General features: G+C 62.6%; 3 protein-coding genes across 10 annotated transcripts; 1 reads left to right on the top strand and 2 right to left on the bottom strand.

Annotated features, from left to right (window-relative positions):
- Window positions 1-135: 135 nt before the first annotated feature.
- OSGEP (O-sialoglycoprotein endopeptidase) lies at window positions 136-8010 on the bottom strand. 5 transcript variants are annotated; one of them, XM_071801385.1, is made up of 11 exons: window positions 7832-8002; window positions 6764-6883; window positions 5777-5952; window positions 3859-3954; window positions 3721-3770; window positions 3542-3620; window positions 1869-1934; window positions 1401-1491; window positions 500-575; window positions 321-419; window positions 136-250 (listed from the first exon to the last, which is right to left on the bottom strand). In XM_071801385.1, exons 1-11 carry the CDS (start codon window positions 7944-7946, stop codon window positions 169-171), a joined length of 1050 nt encoding a protein of 349 aa, XP_071657486.1. In that variant the 5' UTR covers window positions 7947-8002; the 3' UTR covers window positions 136-168. The 5 variants fall into 5 exon arrangements, with proteins under 5 accessions (XP_071657486.1, XP_071657487.1, XP_071657488.1 ...); XM_071801386.1 differs by having other exon boundaries at window positions 136-227; window positions 7832-7995; XM_071801387.1 differs by lacking the exon at window positions 1869-1934 and having other exon boundaries at window positions 7832-8010.
- Window positions 7987-13831, top strand: APEX1 (apurinic/apyrimidinic endodeoxyribonuclease 1). Of its 2 annotated transcripts, none has more exons than XM_071801391.1 (5): window positions 7987-8209; window positions 8402-8464; window positions 8736-8908; window positions 10230-10422; window positions 11902-13831. In XM_071801391.1, the coding sequence occupies exons 2-5, from the start codon at window positions 8419-8421 to the stop codon at window positions 12450-12452; spliced, it is 963 nt and encodes a 320-aa protein (XP_071657492.1). In that variant the 5' UTR covers window positions 7987-8209; window positions 8402-8418; the 3' UTR covers window positions 12453-13831. The 2 variants fall into 2 exon arrangements, with proteins under 2 accessions (XP_071657492.1, XP_071657491.1); XM_071801390.1 differs by having other exon boundaries at window positions 8090-8160.
- A 418-nt stretch (window positions 13832-14249) lies between these two features.
- On the bottom strand, window positions 14250-20834 carry OXA1L (OXA1L mitochondrial inner membrane insertase). 3 transcript variants are annotated; one of them, XM_071801432.1, is made up of 10 exons: window positions 20742-20834; window positions 20578-20664; window positions 19588-19894; window positions 17919-18062; window positions 17253-17356; window positions 16474-16638; window positions 15084-15188; window positions 14746-14926; window positions 14533-14613; window positions 14250-14381 (listed from the first exon to the last, which is right to left on the bottom strand). In XM_071801432.1, the coding sequence occupies exons 1-10, from the start codon at window positions 20781-20783 to the stop codon at window positions 14275-14277; spliced, it is 1323 nt and encodes a 440-aa protein (XP_071657533.1). In that variant the 5' UTR covers window positions 20784-20834; the 3' UTR covers window positions 14250-14274. The 3 variants fall into 3 exon arrangements, with proteins under 3 accessions (XP_071657533.1, XP_071657534.1, XP_071657535.1); XM_071801433.1 differs by having other exon boundaries at window positions 17253-17338; XM_071801434.1 differs by lacking the exon at window positions 14533-14613.
- Between the last annotated feature and the right edge of the window lie 103 nt (window positions 20835-20937).

The raw sequence follows: 20937 nt of genomic DNA, 5'->3' as shown, positions 1-20937 counted from the left end.
CTCCACAGCGCCCCATAGCGCCCCATAGCGACCCATAGCGACCCATAGGGACCCATAGAGACCCACAGCGCCCCATAGAGACCATAGGGACCCATAGAGACCCACAGCGCCCCATAGAGACCATAGGGACCCATAGACACCCACAGCGCCCCATAGTGCCCCACAAGTTTATTCAGTGGGCGTGGCCTCAATCCCTCCACGTGACCTCGACCTCGTCCGTCCGATACCTGATTGGACAAGGAGGGCGGAGCTTCGCCATCATGTGATTCATAAGCCCCACCTCCCCATCCCCCCGCCAGGCCAATCCCCGCCCCCTTTACCTCTGCGTGATCCCTGATTGGTCGATGGGCGTCGTTTGCCCCGCCCTCAGCATCTCCCACCCGGCCTGGGCGATCATGGCCCCGTTATCCTGGCAATACCTGCAAGCCACGCCCCCTTTCAGCAAGCCACGCCCACAGCCCGCTGGACACGCCCCCCCACTCCCCCAGGCCACGCCCACCTCTCGTCTATGGGGCAAAGCTCCGCCCCCCGTGCCCCACACATGGTCCGCAGCATCTCCTGGAGCCTCTGGTTGCCTGCAGGGGGCGTGGTTACGTCACGGGGGGCGTGGTTACGTCGGGGGGGCGTGGCCATGCCAAGCCACGCCCCCTTTCGGTTAAGCCACACCCATTGGGTTTTAAGACGCTGGCCCTTTAAGGCCCCCCCCCGCCCATTCATAATAAGGGGTTAAGCCACGCCCACTTGAGCAGGACACAGGAGGCCACGCCCACACGGCCCAAGCCACGCCCCAATTCCCAAGCCACGCCCCCTCCCGTCACCCCCATTCACTCCCATTCAAACCCATTACAAGTGAGTCCCCCTTGGCCACGCCCCCGGCTCTGACCACGCCCCCACGTCACAGACCACGCCCCCTCCATTCACCTCCACTCAAACCCCATTTAAACCCATTATGAGTCCCCCCTTGGCCACACCCCCGGCTATGACCACGCCCACATTGGCCCAGACCACGCCCCCCACCCACAGTCCACGCCCCCAATTCCCAAGCCACGCCCCCTCCATTCACGCCATTCAAACCCATTATAAGCACGTCCCCCTTGGCCACACCCCCCAGGCCTCTGACCACGCCCCCCGTGCTCTGACCACGCCCCCCACTTATTGTCCACACCCCCAAGTCCCAAGCCACGCCCCCTCCATCCACCCCCATTCACCCCCATTATAACTCGGACCCCTTTAGCCCCACCCCCCGGGCTCCGGCTCCGCCCCCCGGGCAGGCCCCGCCCCCACTCACAGGCCACGCCCCCTCCATTCACTCCCATTCACACCCATTATAACTCGGACCCCTTTAGCCCCACCCCCCGGGCTCCGGCCCCGCCCCCCGGGCAGGCCCCGCCCCCACTCACAGGCCACGCCCCCCACCAGCAGCAGGTGCCGCGTCCCCGTCAGCGCCAGCGCCCGCTCGGTCACCTCGGCCAGCATGGCGAACGCCGTCTCCTGACGAGTTCGTTAATTAGCGCTAATTAACCCCCCCGGCCCCCCGTTAACACCCACAGCTCCTTAACTGACCCCCCAGCCCCCTTAATTAACCACAAACCCCCTTAATTAACCCCCACATCCCTTAAATTAACCCCCAAACCCCCTTAATTAACCCAAGTATCCCCTTAATTAACTCCCAGGACTCCTGGGTCCCTCCCGAACTCCTGGGTCCCCCCCAGAACTCCTGGGTCCCTTGGGGCACTCCTGGGTCCCTCCCACACTCCTGGGTCCCTGGGGCACTCCTGGGTCCCTTGCGGCACTCCCGGGTCCCTGGGGCACTCCTGGGTCCCTTGGGGCACTCCTGGGTCCCCGGGGCACTCCTGGGTCCCCGGTACCTGCAGTGAGAAGCAGAGATCCTCCCGCGTCACCTCCCCCGACGCCAACAGCCCCGGGGTCACCGCCTGGGGGAGGGGGGAACCCGGACGCCTGGGTCCTCTCCCGGACGCCTGGGTTCCCCCCCCAGAACTCCTGGGTCCCTTGGGGCACTCCTGGGTCCCTCCCTGAAGTCTTAGTTCTATTGGGGCACTCCTGGGTCCCTCCCGAACTCCTGGGTCCCTCCCGACCTCCTGGGTCCCTGGGGCACTCCTGGGTCCTTGGGGCACTCCTGGGTCCTTCGGGGCACTCCTGGGTCCCTCCCAAACTCCTGGGTCCCCGGGGCACTCCCGGGTCCCTTGGGGCACTCCTGGGTCCCTTTTCCCCATCCCAAGTCCTGAACTCCTGGGTCCCCTATTTGGGTCCATTGGGGCACTCCTGGGTCCCTCGGCTCCCCCATTGGGTTCCACTGGGGCACTCCTGGGTCCCTTGGCTCCCCCATTGGGTTCCATTGGGGCACTCCTGGGTCCCTCAACTCCCCCATTGGGTTCCATTGGGGCACTCCTGGGTCCCTCAACTCCCCCATTGGGTTCCATTGGGGCACTCCTGGGTCCCTCAACTCCCCCATTGGGTCCCTTGGGGCACTCCTGGGTCCCTTGGCTCCCCCATTGGGTTCCATTGGGGCACTCCTGGGTCCCTTGGCTCCCCCATTGGGTTCCATTGGGGCACTCCTGGGTCCCTCGGCTCCCCCATTGGGTTCCACTGGGGCACTCCTGGGTCCCTTGGCTCCCCCATTGGGTTCCATTGGGGCACTCCTGGGTCCCTCAGCTCCCCCATTGGGGTCCATTGGGGCACTCCTGGGTCCCTCAACTCCCCCATTGGGGTCCATTGGGGCACTCCTGGGTCCCTCAACTCCCCCATTGGGTTCCATTGGGGCACTCCTGGGTCCCTCAACTCCCCCATTGGGTTCCATTGGGGCACTCCTGGGTCCCTCAACTCCCCCATTGGGTTCCATTGGGGCACTCCTGGGTCCCTCAACTCCCCCATTGGGTTCCATTGGGGCACTCCTGGGTCCCTTGGCTCCCCCATTGGGTTCCATTGGGGCACTCCTGGGTCCCTCAACTCCCCCATTGGGTTCCATTGGGGCACTCCTGGGTCCCTCAACTCCCCCATTGGGTTCCATTGGGGCACTCCTGGGTCCCCCAACTCCCCCATTGGGTTCCATTGGGGCACTCCTGGGTCCCTCAACTCCCCCATTGGGTTCCATTGGGGCACTCCTGGGTCCCTCAACTCCCCCATTGGGTTCCATTGGGGCACTCCTGGGTCCCTCAACTCCCCCATTGGGTTCCATTGGGGCACTCCTGGGTCCCCCATTGGGTTCCTTGGGGCACTCCTGGGTCCCTCAACTCCCCCATTGGGTTCCATTGGGGCACTCCTGGGTCCCTCGGCTCCCCCATTGGGGTCCATTGGGGCACTCCTGGGTCCCTCAACTCCCCCATTGGGTTCCATTGGGGCACTCCTGGGTCCCTCAACTCCCCCATTGGGTTCCATTGGGGCACTCCCGGGTCCCTCAACTCCCCCATTGGGTTCCATTGGGGCACTCCTGGGTCCCTCAACTCCCCCATTGGGTTCCATTGGGGCACTCCCGGGTCCATGGGGCACTCCCGGGTCCCTTGGGGCACTCCTGGGTCCCTACCCGCAGGTGCGTCAGCAGCCCCGAGAAGGACACGTCCATCCCCTTCACCCCGTAGGGCAGATCCAGCAGGCGGCGCCCCCTGTGGGCCGGGAGGACCCCCCGACGCCCCCGTCAGTTTTGGGTGCAAACCCCGCGGTTTCGGCTCAGTTTGGGTCCCAAAGCCCATTTCGGGGCCTCACCTGCGCGCCAGCCGCTCCACGTGGTGCCCGGGGCTGGGGGCGTTGGGGAGCTGCGGGAAGAGGGGCGGGGTTACGGGGACCCAGGAGTGCCCCAGGGACCCAGGAGTGCCCCAAGGGACCCAGGAGTGCCCCAGGGACCTGCAGGATGCGTGCGAAGCGGTCCAGGCAGTTCCCCAGCGCCAGGTCCAGCGTCTCCCCCAGGATGCGGTAGCGGCGGCGCGAGAAGGCGATCACCTGGGGTCGTATCGCGATATATCGTGAGGTTTGGGGTCGTATCGCGGCTATATCGTGTCATATCGCGACATATCGGGATCATATCGTGCGGTATCGGGGCCATATCGCAAGGTTTTGGGTCATGTCGCGACATATCAGGGCCGTATCGTGGGGTATCGGGGTCGTATCGCAAGGTTTGGGGTCATATCGCATCATATTGCGACATATTGGGGCCATATCGTGGGGTATTGGGGTCATATCGCGAGGTTTTGGGTCATATCGCGGCGATATCGTGCGATAGGCGGCCTGGGGGTGCCGGTTTGGCCGCGATACGGCCGCGATATGGCGCGATAGGGGGCGATATGGCTGCGATATGTCGCGATATGGCCGCAATACGGGTGTTATATGTCGTGATATTGGCTTAATACGTCTCGATATGACCTTGATAAGTCTCAATATGGCCCCGATATATCGTGATATAACTCCTATATGTCACAATATGACCCCAATAAGTCCCAATGTCACCCTATATGCCCTCAATATATCACGATATAACCCCAATATATCACGATATGACCCCTATATATCACAGTATCACCCCAGTATGTCCCAATATGACCCCATATGCCCCCGATCTATCGCGATATGACCCCCATACATCACAATATGACCCCAATAGGTCCCAATACGACCCCATATGCCCCCAATATATTGCGATATGACCCCAACAAGTCCCAATATGACCCCCATATATCGCGATATGATCCCTATACGTCACAATGTGACCCAGTATGTCCCAATATGACCCCATATGCCCCCGATATATCGCGATATGACCCCAACATGACCCCATATGCCCCTGACCTATCGCGATATGACCCCCACACATCACAATATGACCCCAATAGGTCCCAATACGACCCCATATGCCCCCAATATATCGCGATATGACCCCAACATGACCCCATATGCCCCCGACCTATCGCGATATGACCCCCATACATCACAATATGACCCCAATAGGTCCCAATATGACCCCATATCACCCCAATATATCGCGATATGACCCCAACATGACCCCATATCGCCCCGACATATCGCGATATGACCCCAATATGACCCCATATCGCCCCAATATATCGCGATATGACCCCAATATGACCCCATATCGCCGCGATATATTGCGATATGGCCCCAATATGACCCCATATGCCCCCGACCTATCGCGATATGACCCCCATACATCACAATATGACCCCAATCGCTCCCAATATGACCCCATATGCCCCCAATATATCGTGATATGACCCCAACAAGTCCCAATATGCCCCCGATCTATCGCGATACGACCCCCATACATCACAATATGACCCCAATAGCTCCCAATATGACCCCATATGCCCCCAACATATCGTGATATGACCCCAATATATCCCAATATGCCCCGATCTATCGCGATATGACCCCCATACATCACAATATGACCCCAATAGGTCCCAGTATCACCCCATATCGCCCCAATCTATTGCGATATGACCCAATATGACCCCAATAGGTCCCAATATGACCCCATATGCCCCCAATATATCACGATATGACCCCAATATATCGCGATATGACCCCAATATGACCCCATATCGCCCCGATATATCGCGATATGGCCCCAATATGACCCCATATCGCCCCGATATATCGCGCTATGACCCCAATATGACCCCATATCGCCCTGATATATCGCGATATGACCCCAATATGACCCCATATCGCCCCGCTATATCGCGATATGACCCCAACACGACCCCACGTGCCCCCGAGCTCTGGCGCCAGGCCCGGCGCAGCCCACCTGCGTGTTCCCGCCGCTGACGTAGAGCACCAGGGGGTCGGGGGCGGGGCCGAGCAGCCGCCCCATCTCGATGTGGCCCACGCAGTGGTTCACGGCCAGCAGGGGGCGCTGCCACAGCTGGGCCAGCGTGCGGGCGACCGCGGCCACCACCGCCAGCCCCGCCCCCATGCCCGGGCCTGCGCCAGACCGCGCCCGTCAGGCTCCGCCCGCCGGGGCAGGAGGCTCCGCCCACAACGCCATAAGAACCCCCCCCCGAGGCTCCGCCCCCTTTTAGGCTCCACCCAGCAAGCCCTGAGGCTCCACCCACCAAGCCCCACCGCCAGCCCCGCCCCCATGCCCGGGCCTGTGCCAGACCGCGCCCGTCAGGCTCCGCCCACCACGGCAGGAGGCTCCGCCCACAACGCCATAAGAACCCCCCCGAGGCTCTGCCCCCTTTTAGGCTCCACCCCCTTTTAAGCTCCACCCCCCAAGCCCTGAGGTTCCACCCCCCAAGGCTCCACCCCCTCCAAGGCTCCACCCCCCGAGGCTCCACCCACCAAGCCCTGAGGCTCCACCCCCCAAGGATCCACCCACCACCCCCTGAGGCTCCACCCCCTCGAGGCTCCACCCACCAACCCCTGAGGCTCCACCCCCCCGAGGCTCCACCCACCAACCCCTGAGTCTCTACCCCCCCGAGGCTCCACCCCCAACCCCTGTGGCTCTGCCCCTCCGAGGCTCCACCCCCAAACCCCTGAGGCTCCACCCCCTCCAAGGCTCCATCCCCCGAGGCTCCACCCCCCCGAGGCCCCACCCACCAACCCGAGGCTCCACCCCCTCCAAGGCTCCACCCCCCAACCCCTGAGGCTCCACCCCCCAGCCCCTGAGGCTCCACCCCTCTGAGACTCCACCCCCCCGAGGCTCCACCCCCCAACCCTTGTGGCTCCACCCCAAGGCTCCACCCCCCACCCCTGAGGCCCCGCCCCCAAGCCCTGAGGCCCCGCCCCCGACCCTTGGTGAAGGCGATGGCGTCCAGGTCCTGCGGGCGTGTCCGGGCGTGGCCGAGGGCGTCGCCCACCAGAGCCAATAGCGCGCGGCGGTGGTGGCGCCCGGCGGGGCCGGGGGCGAACCCTGCCAATCAGAACCCGTCACCCAAAAACGGCCCCGTTCGCCCCAAAATGGGCCCAATTCAACCCAAAATGAACCAAAACCACCCCAATTCGCCCCAAAATGGACCCAGGATGAGCCAAAATGGCCCCAATTCAGCCCAAAATGGACCCAGAATGAGCCAAAATGGGACAAATTCAGCCCAAAATGGACCCAGACTGAGCCAAAATGGCCCCAATTCAGCCCAAAATGGACCCAGAATGAGGTTCAAAAATGGACAAAGAAATCAACCAAAAAATGGACAAAAATTGAGGGAAAAATCGACCAGAAATGGTAAAAAATTGAGGGGAAAAACCCCCAAAAATGGGACAAAAAATTGAGAAGAAAATCGATGAAAACTGAGGGAAAATCGAGCAAAAAACGACAGCAAATTGACCCAAAATGCCTCATTTCGGCCTCATTTTGGCCTCAAAATGGCAAAACCCCCATTATTGCTCCATTTTCCCCCATTTTTACCTCAATTTTCCTCATTTTAGCCCCTTTTCCCTCATTTTCCCCACATTTCCCCTCATTTTTTTCTCATTTTACCCCATTTTCCCCCAATTAACCAATTTTTCCCCCATTTTCCCCATTTCCCCTCATTTTCTCCCCATTTTCCATCATTTTTACCCCTTTTAGCCAATTTTCCCCTCATTTCCCCCCCATTTCCCCTCATTTTCCCCCCTTTTCCCCCATTTCCCCCCCATTTCCCATTTTTCCCTCATTTTTCCCCCATTTTCCGCCATTTCCCCCCATTTTTCCCTCATTTTTCCCCCATTTTTCCCCATTTCCCCCCATTTTTCCCCATTTTTCCCCATTTTCCCCCCATTTCCCCCATTTCCCCCCATTTTTCCCGCCATTCCCCCTTTCCCGCCATCCCCCCCCCTTTCCCCGCCCCCCCCTTTTCCCGCCCTTTCCCGTGACGTCACGCACCGTGCCCGGGGGGGGTGACGTAGGTGGCGCGCGCGCTGCTCAGGATGACGCCATCGCGCACAACCCCCGCCCCCACCTTATTGGCCGAGCCCTCCAGCCCCAGCACCGTCGGCATGACGTCACCGTGACGTCACAACCCCCCCAAAACCCCCTAAATCCACCCAAAAAACCCCAAACCCGCCGCTTTTTCCACCGCCGCGCCGCTTCCTTCCCGCCCCGCCCCACCACCGCGTGATTGCGTCACTTCCTCCACCGCGCACACTTCCGGCCACGCCTCCTCCCCGCTGCTTTCATTCGCGGCGCGGAGCCGGCGGGAGCGGCCGCTCCTGGTTGGTCCCGCGGGGCGAACCGGGCGGGCGCTGATTGGCTGCTTGGGGGGTAAACGGCGGGAACCGGGACGGGGGGGGACACGTGGGGGCGGCGGGCGCTGATTGGTTGCTTGGGGGGGGTGGCGGGGAGAAGCGGCGGGAGGACACGTGGGGGGGGTAAAAGGGGGGGGGGGGGGAGCGCGGCGGGCGCTGATTGGCTCCGGTGGAGGAGGCGCCGGGCGCTGATTGGTTGCGTCCGCAGGGGGCGGGGCTGCCGAGATGCCCAAGCGGAGCAGAAAGGAGGCGGCGGAGGGGGAGGAGGAGGGTGAGTGAGACACGTGACCGCGGGGCCACGCCCACTGAGCGCATGGACCCCCAAGGACCCCCATGGACCCCCATTGACCCCCATGGACCCCCATGGACCCCATTGATCCCCATTGACCCCCATTGACCCCCATTGATCCCCATTGACCCCCATTGCCCCCCATTGCCCCCCATTGCCCCCCATTGATCCCCATTGATCCCCATTGCCCCCATTGCCCCCATTGACCCCCATTGCCCCCCATTGCCCCCCATTGACCCCCATTGTTCCCCAGGTTCCCGCCCAGCCAAGGGGGGGCGTGGCCAGGCCAAGGGGGTGGAGCCAGCGCTGCTCTACGTGGACCCGCCCCTGCGCGAGGTCACGCCCGGAGGTCAAAGGTCGAACTTCAAGGTCACCTCCTGGAACGTGGACGGGCTCAGGGCCTGGGTGCGCAAGGGGGCGCTGCAGGTAGGGACCCAGGAGTGCCCCAAGGGACCCAGGAGTGCCCCAGGGACCCAGGAGTGCCCCAAGGGACCCAGGAGTGCCCCGGGGACCCAGGAGTGCCCCAAGGGACCCGGGAGTGTGGGAGGGACCCAGGAGTCCCCGAAGGGACCCAGGAGTGCCCCAATGGCCCTGGGGGTTCGGGAGGGACCCAGGGGTTCGGGAGGGACCCAGGAGTGCCCCAAGGGACCCAGGAGTGCCCTGGGGACCCAGGAGTGCCCCAAGGGACCCAGGAGTGTGGGAGGGACCAAGGAGTGCCCCAAGGGACCCAGGAGTTCCCCAAAGGACCCAGGAGTGCCCCAGGGGACCCAGGAGTTTGGGAGGGACCCAGGAATGCCCCAAGGGACCCAAATAGGGACCCAGGAGTGCCCCAAGGGACTGAGGGGTGTGGGAGGGACCCAGCAGTGCCCCAATGGCCCTGGGGGTTCGGGAGGGACCCAGGAGTGCCCCAAGGGACCCAGGAGTGCCCCAATGGACTTAGGGGTTTGGGAGGGACCCAGGAGTGCCCCAGGGGACCCAGGAGTTCGGGAGGGACCCAGGAGTGCCCCAAGGGACCCAGGAGTTCGGGAGGGACCAAGGAGTGCCCCAATGGCCCTGGGGGTTTGGGAGGGACCCAGGAGTGCCCCAAGGGACCCAGGAGTGCCCCAATGGACTTAGGGGTTCGGGAGGGACCCAGGAGTGCCCCAAGGGACCCAGGAGTTCGGGAGGGACCCAGGAGTGCCCCAATGGCCCTGGGGGTTTGGGAGGGACCCAGGAGTGCCCCAATGGCCCCGGGGGTTTGGGAGGGACCCAGGAGTGCCCCAGGGACCCAGGAGTGCCCCAATGGCCCCAGGAGTTTGGGAGGGACCCAGGAGTGCCCCAAGGGACCCAGGCGTCCGGGAGGGACCCAGGAGTGCCCCAAGGGACCCAGGAGTTCGGGAGGGACCCAGGAGTGCCCCAAGGGACCCAGGAGTGCGGGAGGGACCCAGGAGTGCCCCAATGGCCCTGGGGGTTTGGGAGGGACCCAGTGGTGCCCCAATGGACTTAGGGGTTTGGGAGGGACCCAGGAGTGCCCCAAAGGCCCTGGGGGTTCGGGAGGGACCCAGGAGTGCCCCAATGGACTTAGGGGTTTGGGAGGGACCCAGGAGTGCCCCAGGGGACCCAGGCGTCCGGGAGGGACCCAGGAGTTCGGGAGGGACCCAGGAGTGCCCCAAGGGACCCGGGAGTGTGGGAGGGACCCAGGAGTGCCCCAAGGGACCCAGGCGTCCGGGAGGGCCCCGGGCGCGGCCCTGACCCCGTGCCCCCGCAGTGGGTGCAGGAGGACGCCCCGGACGTGCTGCTCCTGCAGGAGACGAAGTGCGCGGAGGCCCAGGTGCCCCCCGAGGTGCGGGCGCTGCCCCGGCTCCCCCACCAGTTCTGGGCCAGCGCCAGCGGGCGGGGCGGCTACAGCGGGGTGGGGCTGCTGGCGCGGGAGCGGCCGCTGGACGTCACCTACGGCATCGGTGAGAGCACGGAGACCACTGACACCCATTGATACCCATTGACACCCATTGACACCCATTGACACCCATTGATCCATTGACACCCATTGATACCCATTGACACCCATTGATCCATTGACACCCATTGATACCCATTGATACCCATTGACACCCATTGATACCCATTGATACCCATTGATACCCATTGACACCCATTGACACCCATTGATCCCATTGATACCCATTGACACCCATTGACCCCATTGACACCCATTGACCCCATTGACACCCATTGACACCCATTGACACCCATTGACCCCATTGACACCCATTGATACCCATTGATACCCATTGATACCCATTGATACCCATTGACACCCATTGACACCATTGACACCCATTGATACCCATTGATACCCATTGATACCCATTGATACCCATTGACACCCATTGACACCCATTGACACCCATTGATACCCATTGATACCCATTGACACCCATTGATCCCCATTGATACCCATTGACACCCATTGACACCCATTGATCCCCATTGATACCCATTGATACCCATTGACACCCATTGATCCCCATTGATACCCATTGACCCATTGATACCCATTGATACCCATTGACCCCATTGCCCCCCATTGTCCCCATTGCCCCCCATTGACCCCATCGCCCCCATCGCCCCCATTGCCCCCCATTGCCCCATTGCCCCCATCGCCCCCATCGCCCCCATCGCCCCCATTGCCCCCCATTGCCCCATTGCCCCCCATTGCCCCCATTGCCCCCATTGCCCCCCATTGCCCCCCATTGCCCCCATTGCCCCCATTGCCCCATTGCCCCCCATTGCCCCCATTGCCCCCATTGCCCCCATCGCCCCCATCGCCCCCATCGCCCCCATCGCCCCCCATTGCCCCATTGCCCCCCATTGCCCCCATTGCCCCCATTGCCCCCCATTGCCCCCATTGCCCCCCATTGCCCCCATTGCCCCCATTGCCCCCATCGCCCCCATCGCCCCCATTGCCCCCCATTGCCCCCATTGCCCCATTGCCCCATTCCCCCCATTGCCCCCCATTCCCCCCATTGCCCCCATTGCCCCATTGCCCCATTCCCCCCATTGCCCCCATTGCCCCATTGACCCCATTGCCCCCCATTGCCCCCATTGCCCCCCATTGCCCCCATTGCCCCCATTGCCCCCACTGCCCCATTGCCCCCCATTGCCCCCATTCCCCCCATTGCCCCCATTGCCCCCATTGCCCACATTGACCCCCATTGCCCCCACTGCCCCATTGCCCCCCATTGCCCCCATTGCCCCCCATTGCCCCCATTGCCCCCCATTGCTCCATTGCCCCCATTGCCCCCCATTGCCCCCATTACCCCCATTACCCCCATTGCCCCATTGCCCCCATTACCCCCATTCCCCCATTGCCCCCATTGCCCCCATTGCCCCCACCACCCCCCCCCCCCCCCACCCCCCTGACCCTTTCCCCCCCCCAGGCGACCCCTCATTGGACGCCGAGGGCCGCGTGATCACGGCCGAGCTCCCCTCCCTCTTCCTGGTCTGCGCCTACGTCCCCAACTCGGGGCGTGGCCTCGCGCGATTGGCCGAGCGGCAGCGCTGGGACCGCGCCCTCCGCGCCCACCTCTCCCGATTGGACGCCCGCAAGCCCGTGCTGCTGGGCGGGGACCTGAACGTGGCCTATCAGGAGCTGGACCTGCGCCACCCGCGGGCCAATCGGCGCTCGCCGGGCTTCACCAATGAGGAGCGCGAGGCCTTCGGGGAGCTCCTGGGGGGCGGGTTCATCGACTCCTTCCGCTTCCTCTACCCGGGGGTCCCCAACGCCTTCACCTTCTGGACCCACTTGGGGGGCGCCCGGGGCCGCAACGTGGGGTGGCGCTTGGATTATTTCGTGCTCTCGCGGAGGCTGCGGGGGGCGCTGTGCGACTCCAAGATCCGCAACGAGGTGATGGGGAGCGACCACTGCCCCGTGTCCGTGTACCTGGCGCTGGGGGAGGGGGAGGGGCGCCCGCGCAACGGCGCGGATTGAGGGGGGGCCGAGGTTGGCTTGGGATGGCCTGGAATTGAGGGGAAATGGCCCGAAATTGGCTTAAAATGGGTCAGGGTTGAGGTGTAGGGGTGGGAAATGCAAGCAAGATGGCCGCCGATTGGACCAAGATGGCCGCCAATTGGAGCAAGATGGCGGAAAATGGGTCTAAAATGGCCTAAAGTTGATGTAAAATGGCCCAAAATTGATGTAGAATGGCCTAAAATTGATGTAAAATGGCCCGAAATTGAGATGTAATGATGGGAAATGCAACCAAGATGGCCGCCAATTGGAGCAAGATGGCGGAAAATTGGTCTAAAATTGACGTAAAATGGCCCAAAATTGGTGTAAAATGGCCTAAAATTGGCTTAAAATGGAGCTAAAATGGTAAGAAGTGAAAGCAAGATGGCCGCCAATTGCACCACATGGCCGAAAATTGAGCTGAAATGGCCGAAAATTGACTTGAAATGGGTGAAAATTGGTCTAAAATGGCCTAAAATTGGCTTAAAATGGCCCGAAATTGAGATATAGGGATGGGAAATGCGTCCAAGATGGCCGCCAATTGGAGCAAGATGGCGGAAAATTGGTCTAAAATGGCCTAAAATTGATGTAAAATGGCCCAAAATTGATGTAAAATGACCCAAAATTGACTTAAAATGGCCCAAAATTGAGATATAGGGATGGGAAATGCGTCCAAGATGGCCGCCAATTGGAGCAAGATGGCCGAAAATTGACTTGAAATGGCCCAAAATTGACTAAAAATGGGTAAAAATTGGCTTAAAATTGTCAGAAATTGACTTAAAATGGCCTAAAGTTGACGTAAAATGGCCCAAAATTGACCCAAAATGGCCCAAAATGGAGGTAAAATGGTAAGAACTGAAAGCCAGATGGCGCCAATTGGAGCAAGATGGCCCAAAATTGGTCTAAAATGGCCCGAAATTGACTTGAAATGGGTAAAAATTGACTTAAAATGGCCTAAAATTAATGTAAAATGGCCCAAAACGGCCCCAAAATGGCCCCAAAATGCTAAGAAACGGACCCAAGATGGCCGCCAAATTGGCTCAAATGGCCCCAAATCCACTTAATATGGTCAGAAATCGACCCAAAATGACCCAAAATCGGGCTGAAAGGACCACAAGTGGAAGCAAGATGGCCGCCAATTGACCAAAATGGCCCAAAATGCTGAAAATTCAGGTTAAAAGCCACTTAAAACGGGCGAAAAAACTCCCAACAAAATGGCCGCCGCTCCATATTTCCCCTCGCGTTCTGATTGGCGGGCACTTTAGGCCCCGCCCCCCCCGCCACGCCCTCAGGGAAGCCCCGCCCCCTCCCCCTTTGCCCTAACCCCGCGTTTTTTGATAATAAAACACCAATAAATGCGATTTTTGCCAAGGGACCCAGGCGTTCGGGGCGAGCCCAAAATGGCGGCGCCTCCTAAAATCCCAGCGTGCACCGCGCCCGCCATTCAAACAACGACAAAATGGCCGCTTGGGAGGGGCGACGCCTCGGTATATCCCAGCGTGCACCGCGCAACGGGTGGGGGGGGGGGGGGGGGGGCAGAGAGCGCATGCGCGCTCCCCGCGCGGTGCATTGTGGGATACACCGAGGCGTCGCGCCGCCATTTTCCCCGCTGTTTCCTATGGGCGGCCGCGGTGCACGCCGGGATTTAAGGAGGCGCCGCCATTGTGGTTTGAACCCCGCGCTATGGGGCTCGGCGGTGATTGGTCGCCCAATGAGGCGGCTCCGCCCCCTCCGCGTTGACTGACAGCCCCCTCGGCCAATGAAAAGGCGGCGGGCGGGTTTCGGGGGTGTAAACGGCGTTTTATTAGGGGCCCAGCGTCTCCTTCCAGGGGCGTTTGGGGGGGGGAGGGGGGCGGGGGGGGAGGGGCGGAGGCCCCAGGGGGTTCTGGGAAAACGTCTGGCGGAGGGGACCTGGGGGAGAAAGGGGGGGTCAGGGGGACCCAGGAGTGCCCCGGGGACCCAGGAGTTCGGGAGGGACCCAGGAGTGCCCCAAAGGGCCCCAAGGGACCCAGGAGTTCCCCAAGGGACCCAGGAGTTCGGGAGGGACCCAGGAGTTCCCCACCTTTTCCCGCCATCTCCAGCCGCTTCCTCCGCTGCCGTTCCCGCTCCTCCCCCCGTTTTGCCGCCTGCGCCGTCGCCCACTCTGGGGACCCAAAACCCTTGGAAACGACCCCAAAACCCCCCAAACCCCCCCAATACCCCCCCCAAACCCCCCCCAATCACCCCAACCCCCCCCTTGACCCCCAAACCCCCCCAAATCCCCCCCATTCCTCACCCTCTTTGAGCCGCTCCAGGATCCCCCTGCGCGCTGGGCGGGCCCGGGGGGCGGGGCCGGCGGGGGGCGGGGCCGCGGGGGGCGGGGCGATGCGTAGCCCCGCCCTCAGGGCCGGCACGCGCAGCAGCGCCGTCTGCAGGAGGCTGAAGGCGTTGGACGTCAGCCAATAGGTGAGCACGGCCTGGGAGGAGACGGCAACGGGGCACTCCTGGGTCCCTGGGGCACTCCCGGGTCCCTTGGGGCACTCCCGGGTCCCTTGGGGCACTCCTGGGTCCCTTGGGGCATTCCTGGGTCCCGTGGGGCACTCCTGGGTCCCCGGGGCACTCCTGGGTCCTCACCGTGGGGAAGTGGAGGATGAAGGGCAGGAAGAGCAGTGGGAGGAGCCTCAGCAGCTGCCGCGTTGGCCCCGCCCCCGGGGTGGCCACGCCCGCCTCCGCCCCCGCCTGTGGGCACAGGGACCCATTGGGACCCACACAGACCCATAGGGACCCACAGACCCATAGAGACCCTATAGGACCAATTGCCCCCATTGCCCCCCATTGCCCCCATCACCCCCATTGCCCCCATTGACCCCATTGTCCCATCACCCCCATTGCCCCCATTGCCCCCATTGCCCCCCATTGCCCCCCATTGACCTCATTGACTCCCACTGAGCCCCATTGCCCCATTGCCCCCCATTGCCCCCATTGCCCCCATTGCCCCCCATTGACCCCCATTGCCCCCCATTGCCCCCATTGACCCCCATTGACCCCATAGCCCCCCATTGCCCCCATTGCCCCCCATTGGCCCCATTGCCCCCCATTGCCCCCATTGCCCCCATTGACCCCCATTGCCCCCATTGACCCCATTGATCCCCATTGCCCCCCATTGATCCCCATTGCCCCCCAATGCCCCCCATTGATCCCCATTGCCCCCCATTGTCCCCATTGCCCATTGACCCCCATTGCCCCCATTGCCCCCCAATGCCCCCCATTGATCCCCATTGCCCCCCATTGCCCCCATTGACCCCCATTGCCCCCCATTGATCCCCATTGCCCCCCATTTCCCCCATTGCCCCCCATTGCCCCCATTGCCCCCATTGACCCCCATTGCCCCCATTGCCCCCATTGACCCCCATTGACTTCCATTGACCCCCATTGACTCCCATTGACCCCCATTGCCCCCACTGCCCCCATTGCCCCCATTGACCCCCATTGACCCCCATTGACTTCCATTGACCCCCATTGACTCCCATTGACCCCCATTGCCCCCATTGACCCCCATTGACCCCCATTGACTTCCATTGACTCCCATTGACCCCCGTTGACTTCCATTGACCCCCACTGACTCCCATTGACCCCCATTGACCCCCATTGACTCCCATTGACCCCCATTGCCCCCATTGACCCCCATTGACCCCCATTGACTTCCATTGACTCCCATTGACCCCCGTTGACTTCCATTGACCCCCACTGACTCCCATTGACCCCCATTGACCCCCATTGACTCCCATTGACCCCCATTGACCCCCATTGACTTCCATTGCCCCATCACCCCCATCCCCCCCATCCCCCCCATCACCCCCATCACCCCCATCCCCCCCATCACCCCCATCCCCCCCATCACCCCCATCACCCCCATCACCCCCATCCCCCCCATCACCCCCATCACCCCCATCACCCCCATTGCCCCATCACCCCCATCACCCCCCTTGCCCCCCCAGTCCCCCCGCGCCCCCCGCGCCCCCACCTCCATCACGGCCCAGGTGCTCGCCGTGACCAGCAGGGGCAGCACGTAGAGCGGGTCGGGGGCCGTGAGGTCGGGCACCCAGCCCCAGCCCCCCGAGCGCAGCCCGGGCAGCGGCGCGGCCGCCATGGCCCTGAGCGCCAGGAAGAACGACACGAACAGCGGCGTCTGCAACGGGCACGCCTGGGTCCCTTGGGGCACGCCTGGGTCCCTCCCGGACGCCTGGGTCCCTCCCCGAAGGTTTGGGGCCTTTGGGGCACTCCTGGGTCCCTCCTGGACTCCTGGGTCCCTTGGGGCACTCCTGGGTCCCTGGGCATGCCTGGGTCCCTCCCCCAAGCCTCAAGTCCCTCCCGGACTCCTGGGTCCCTCCCCGAAGGTTTGGGGCCATTGGGGCACTCCTGGGTCCCTCCTGAACTCCTGGGTCCCTTGGGGCACTCCTGGGTCCCTCCTGGACTCCTGGGTCCCTTGGGGCACTCCTGGGTCCCTGGGCATGCCTGGGTCCCTCCCCCAAGCCTCACGTCCCTCCCGGACTCCTGGGTCCCTCCCCGAAGGTTTGGGGCCCTTGGGGCACTCCTGGGTCCCTCCTGAACTCCTGGGTCCCTTGGGGCACTCCTGGGTCCCTCCCCTAAGGTTTGGGGCCTTCGGGGCACTCCTGGGTCCCTCCTGAACTCCTGGGTCCCTGGGGCACTCCTGGGTCCCTTGGGGCACTCCTGGGTCCCTGGGGCACTCCCAGGTCCCCCGGGGCACTCCTGGGTCCCTTGGGGCACTCCTGGGTCCCTCACCTGCACCAGGGGCACCAGGAAGCCCCGTAGGGGGTTCACGTCGTGCTTCTTCTGATAGGCCACCAGCTCCGAGTACGCCCGGGCCACTTCCGGGAGGGGCGGGGCTTCAGGAGGCCACGCCTCCATAGGCCACACCCCCCTCCCACAAACCACACCCCCTCCCACAAGCCACACCCCCTCCCATAAACCCCAGTTAACATCTAATTATAAACCACCCACTGTCCCTTTAAGGCTCTGATAGCGGATTAAGCCACGCCCCCTTCCTTAGGCCACTCCCCCCTAAGCCCCGCCCCCTTTAAGCCCCACCCCCTCTCCATTTAAAGCCGCACTCACCCCAATCTCCCCATTACCCCCAAGGTGCCCCACAAGCCCCGCCCCCTTTTTCTTGGCCACACCCCCTCCCCGGAGACTCCACCCCCTTCCCCTAAGCCCCGCCCACTCCCATAGAAACCCATTGAAAGCCGCAGTCACCCCAATGCCCCACAACCCCTCCCTTGACCCCGCCCCCATCAAGCCCCGCCCCCATAGGCCCCTGCCCCTCCCTCTAAGTCCCGCCCACCCCCATTCAACCCAACCTCCCCATTACCCCCACAGCCCCTCCCTTGACCCCACCCCCGTCCCGAGGCCCCGCCCCCCCGAGGCCCCGCCCCCCGAAGCCCCGCCCACCCTGGAGCTGGTCCCCGTGTGCCCGGGCGTGCTGCAGGCGCTGGGACAGCAGCTGCAGGTGGGGGAGGTGCAGGGCCAGCCGCGCCGCCTCGCGCTGGCCCCGGATCAGCAGCGGCAGCAGCAGGACGCGGGCGCACAGCGTGCCTGGGGACACGGGGACACGGGGGGCAGGGGGGCAGGGGGGGCAGTGGGGGGCAATGGGGGCAATGGGGATCAATGGGGGGCAATGGGGGGCAATGGGGGGCAATGGGGGTCAATGGGAGTCAATGAGGGTCAATGGGGGTCAATGGGAGTCAATGGGGGTCAATGGGGGTCAATAGAAGTTAATGGGAGTCAATGGGGATCAATGGGAATCAATGCGAGTCAATGGGGGCAATGGGGGCAATGGGGGGCAATGGGGGGCAATGGGGGGCAATGGGGGGCAATGGGGTCAATGGGGGTCAATGGGAGGCAATGGGGGTCAATAGGGGGCAATGGAAGTTAATGGGAGTCAACGGGGATCAATGGGAATCAATGCGAGTCAATGGGGGCAATGGGGGCAATGGGGGTCAATGGGAGGCAATGGGGGTCAATGGAAGGCAATGGGAGACAATGGGGGCAATGGGGGCAATGGGGGTCAATGGGGGTCAATCGGGGTCAATGGGGGTCAATGGGGGGCAATAGAAGTTAATGGGAGTCAATGGGGATCAATGGGAATCAATGCGAGTCAATGGGGGCAATGGGGGCAATGGGGATCAATGCGAGTCAATGGGGGTCAATGGGAGGCAATGGGGGTCAATGGGGGCAATGGGGGTCAATGGAAGGCAATGGGAGGCAATGGGAGGCAATGGGGGCAATGGGGGCAATGGGGGTCAATCGGGGGCAATGGGGGGCAATAGGGGGCAATGGAAGTTAATGGGAGTCAATGGGGATCAATGGGAATCAATGGGAGTCAATGGGGGGCAATGGGGGCAATGGGGGGGAATGGGGGTCAATGGGGGTCAAGGGGAGTCAATGGGGGTCAATGGGAGGCAATGGGGGGCAATGGGGTCAATGGGGGCAATAGAAGTTAATGAGAGTCAATGGGGATCAATGGGAATCAATGGGAGTCAATGGGGGCAATGGGGGCAATGGGGGGCAATGGGGATCAATGGGAGGCAATGGGGGTCAATGGGAGGCAATGGGAGGCAATGGGAGGCAATGGGAGGCAATAGGGGCAATGGGGGCAATGGGGGTCAATGGGGGTCAATCGGGGGCAATGGGGGGCAATGGGGGGCAATGGGGGCAATGGAAGTTAATGGGAGTCAATGGGGATCAATGGGAATCAATGGGAGTCAATGGGGGGCAATGGGGGGCAATGGGGTCAATGGGGGTCAAGGGGAGTCAATGGGGGTCAATGGGAGGCAATGGGGGGCAATGGGGATCAAAGGGGGGCAATGGGGGCAATGGGGGGCAATGGGGGGTCAGGAGGGTCCCCATGGGTCTCTATGGGTCCCCATTGGTTTCCATTGGGTCCCACAGCCCCCCCAGGGTCCTAAAACCCACCCTCCCTATGAGTCCCTATGGCCTCTACGGGGCCGCTATGGGGCACGCAAGGCACCTATGGGTCCGAGGGGCTACGGGGGGGTGTGTGGGGCAGCCGTGGGTCAGCGGGACCCCCAAACCCCCCGCACTGAGCCCCCAAACCCACCTGTGGCGATCGCCCCCCACCAGGGCAGCCCCACATCGAGGTGCAGGAACTGCAGGAAGTTCTGGATCAGCCCCACGGGCGTGGGGGCGCCCAGCCCCACATCTTCCAGCAGCACCGGCCCCACACTTGGGGGGCAGGGGGGCAGCGCCGGACCCATAGCGGAAAGATCCGGACCCATAGGCGGTGAATCCGGACCCATAGGGGGTGAATCCAGCCCCATAGGGGGTGAATCCGGCCCCATAGATGGGGGGTGTGCAGGGGGACATGGTGGGCTCGGACCCACACTTGGGGGGCTCAGCCCCACGGCCTGGAAAAGAGGGACAAGGGTTATAGGGGGCTGCCCCATAGATGTGGGTTGGGACCCATAGAGTGACCCATAGGCACCAGTTCTGACCCATTGACCCCAATTGTGCCCCATAGAGCCCCCCATAGACCCCAATTGGGCCCCATAGACCCCAATGCTGCCCCATAGACCCCAATTCTGCCCCATAGACCCCCCATAGACCCCAATTCTGCCCCATAGACCCCAAACCTGCCCCATAGATCCCCCCATAGACCCCAATTCTGCCCCATAGACCCCCCATAGACCCCAATGCTGCCCCATAGACCCCAAACCTGCCCCATAGAGCCCCCATAGACCCCAATTGTGCCCCATAGATCCCCCCATAGACCCCAATTGGGCCCCATAGACCCCAATTCTGCCCCACAGACCCTCCCATAGACCCCAATTGTGCCCCATAGATCCCCCCATAGACCCCAATTCTGCCCCATAGATCCCCCCATAGACCCCAATGCTGCCCCATAGACCCCAATTGTGCTCCATAGACCCCAATGCTGCCCCATAGATTCCCCCATAGACCCCAATGCTGCCCCATAGATCCCCCCATAGACCCCAGTTCAGCCCCATAGACCCCAAAGCTGCCCCACAGACCCCCCCCAGCCCCTAATCACCAATTAACCCTTCATTAACCCCCCATTAACCCCATTGACCTGCCCGCCGCCGCTTCCCAATCCCCTGATGAGCAGCGATTTGTGCCCCAAGCGGCTCCTCCAGGGCCAGGGGGGTCCCCGAAGCATCTGCGGAGCGACATGGGGTCAAATCAAGGCGTTAATTGCTTTAATTAGCGCTAATTAGCGTTAATTAACGGCCTCACCTGAGCGCCAAGCGGCCGCAGCCGCAGCACCGCCGCCATCATGGCGGTCTGAGGCGGGGAAGCAAGAAGCCGGAAAGGGCGGGGCTTAGCGCCTAAAGCGCGCTCTCCCATTGGTTCCCCGGGGGCGTGTGAGCGTGGTTTCTGACGCTCAAAGTCACTGAGGGCAGCCCGCTTGTGGGCGTGGCCAGGCGCCTCT

This window comes from Patagioenas fasciata, chromosome 38 (genome assembly GCF_037038585.1).
Source record: "Patagioenas fasciata isolate bPatFas1 chromosome 38, bPatFas1.hap1, whole genome shotgun sequence".
Taxonomy (NCBI): domain Eukaryota; kingdom Metazoa; phylum Chordata; class Aves; order Columbiformes; family Columbidae; genus Patagioenas; species Patagioenas fasciata.
This window is presented reverse-complemented; position numbering and strand designations above follow the sequence as displayed.

Bases quoted from the DNA above. Each gene is read 5' to 3' on its own strand.
- APEX1 (XM_071801391.1), top strand. From the start codon at position 8,419: ATGCCCAAGCGGAGCAGAAAGGAGGCGGCGGAGGGGGAGGAGGAGG. The intron at 8,465-8,735 runs GTGAGTGAGACA...ATTGTTCCCCAG, and splicing joins GGCGGAGGGGGAGGAGGAGG to GTTCCCGCCCAGCCAAGGGG. The intron at 10,423-11,901 runs GTGAGAGCACGG...TCCCCCCCCCAG, and splicing joins GGACGTCACCTACGGCATCG to GCGACCCCTCATTGGACGCC.
- OSGEP (XM_071801385.1), bottom strand. From the start codon at position 7,946: ATGCCGACGGTGCTGGGGCTGGAGGGCTCGGCCAATAAGGTGGGGGCG. The intron at 5,953-6,763 runs GTCGGGGGCGGG...GGTCTGGCGCAG, and splicing joins CGCCATCGCCTTCACCAAGG to GCCCGGGCATGGGGGCGGGG. The intron at 1,935-3,541 runs GTAGGGACCCAG...CCCCTCCCCCAG, and splicing joins GGCTGCTGACGCACCTGCGG to GCGGTGACCCCGGGGCTGTT.
- OXA1L (XM_071801432.1), bottom strand. From the start codon at position 20,783: ATGATGGCGGCGGTGCTGCGGCTGCGGCCGCTTGGCGCTCAG. The intron at 19,895-20,577 runs GTCAATGGGGTT...CCTCTTTTCCAG, and splicing joins TGGGAAGCGGCGGCGGGCAG to GCCGTGGGGCTGAGCCCCCC. The intron at 15,189-16,473 runs GTGGGGGCGCGG...CTGTGCCCACAG, and splicing joins GCACCTGGGCCGTGATGGAG to GCGGGGGCGGAGGCGGGCGT.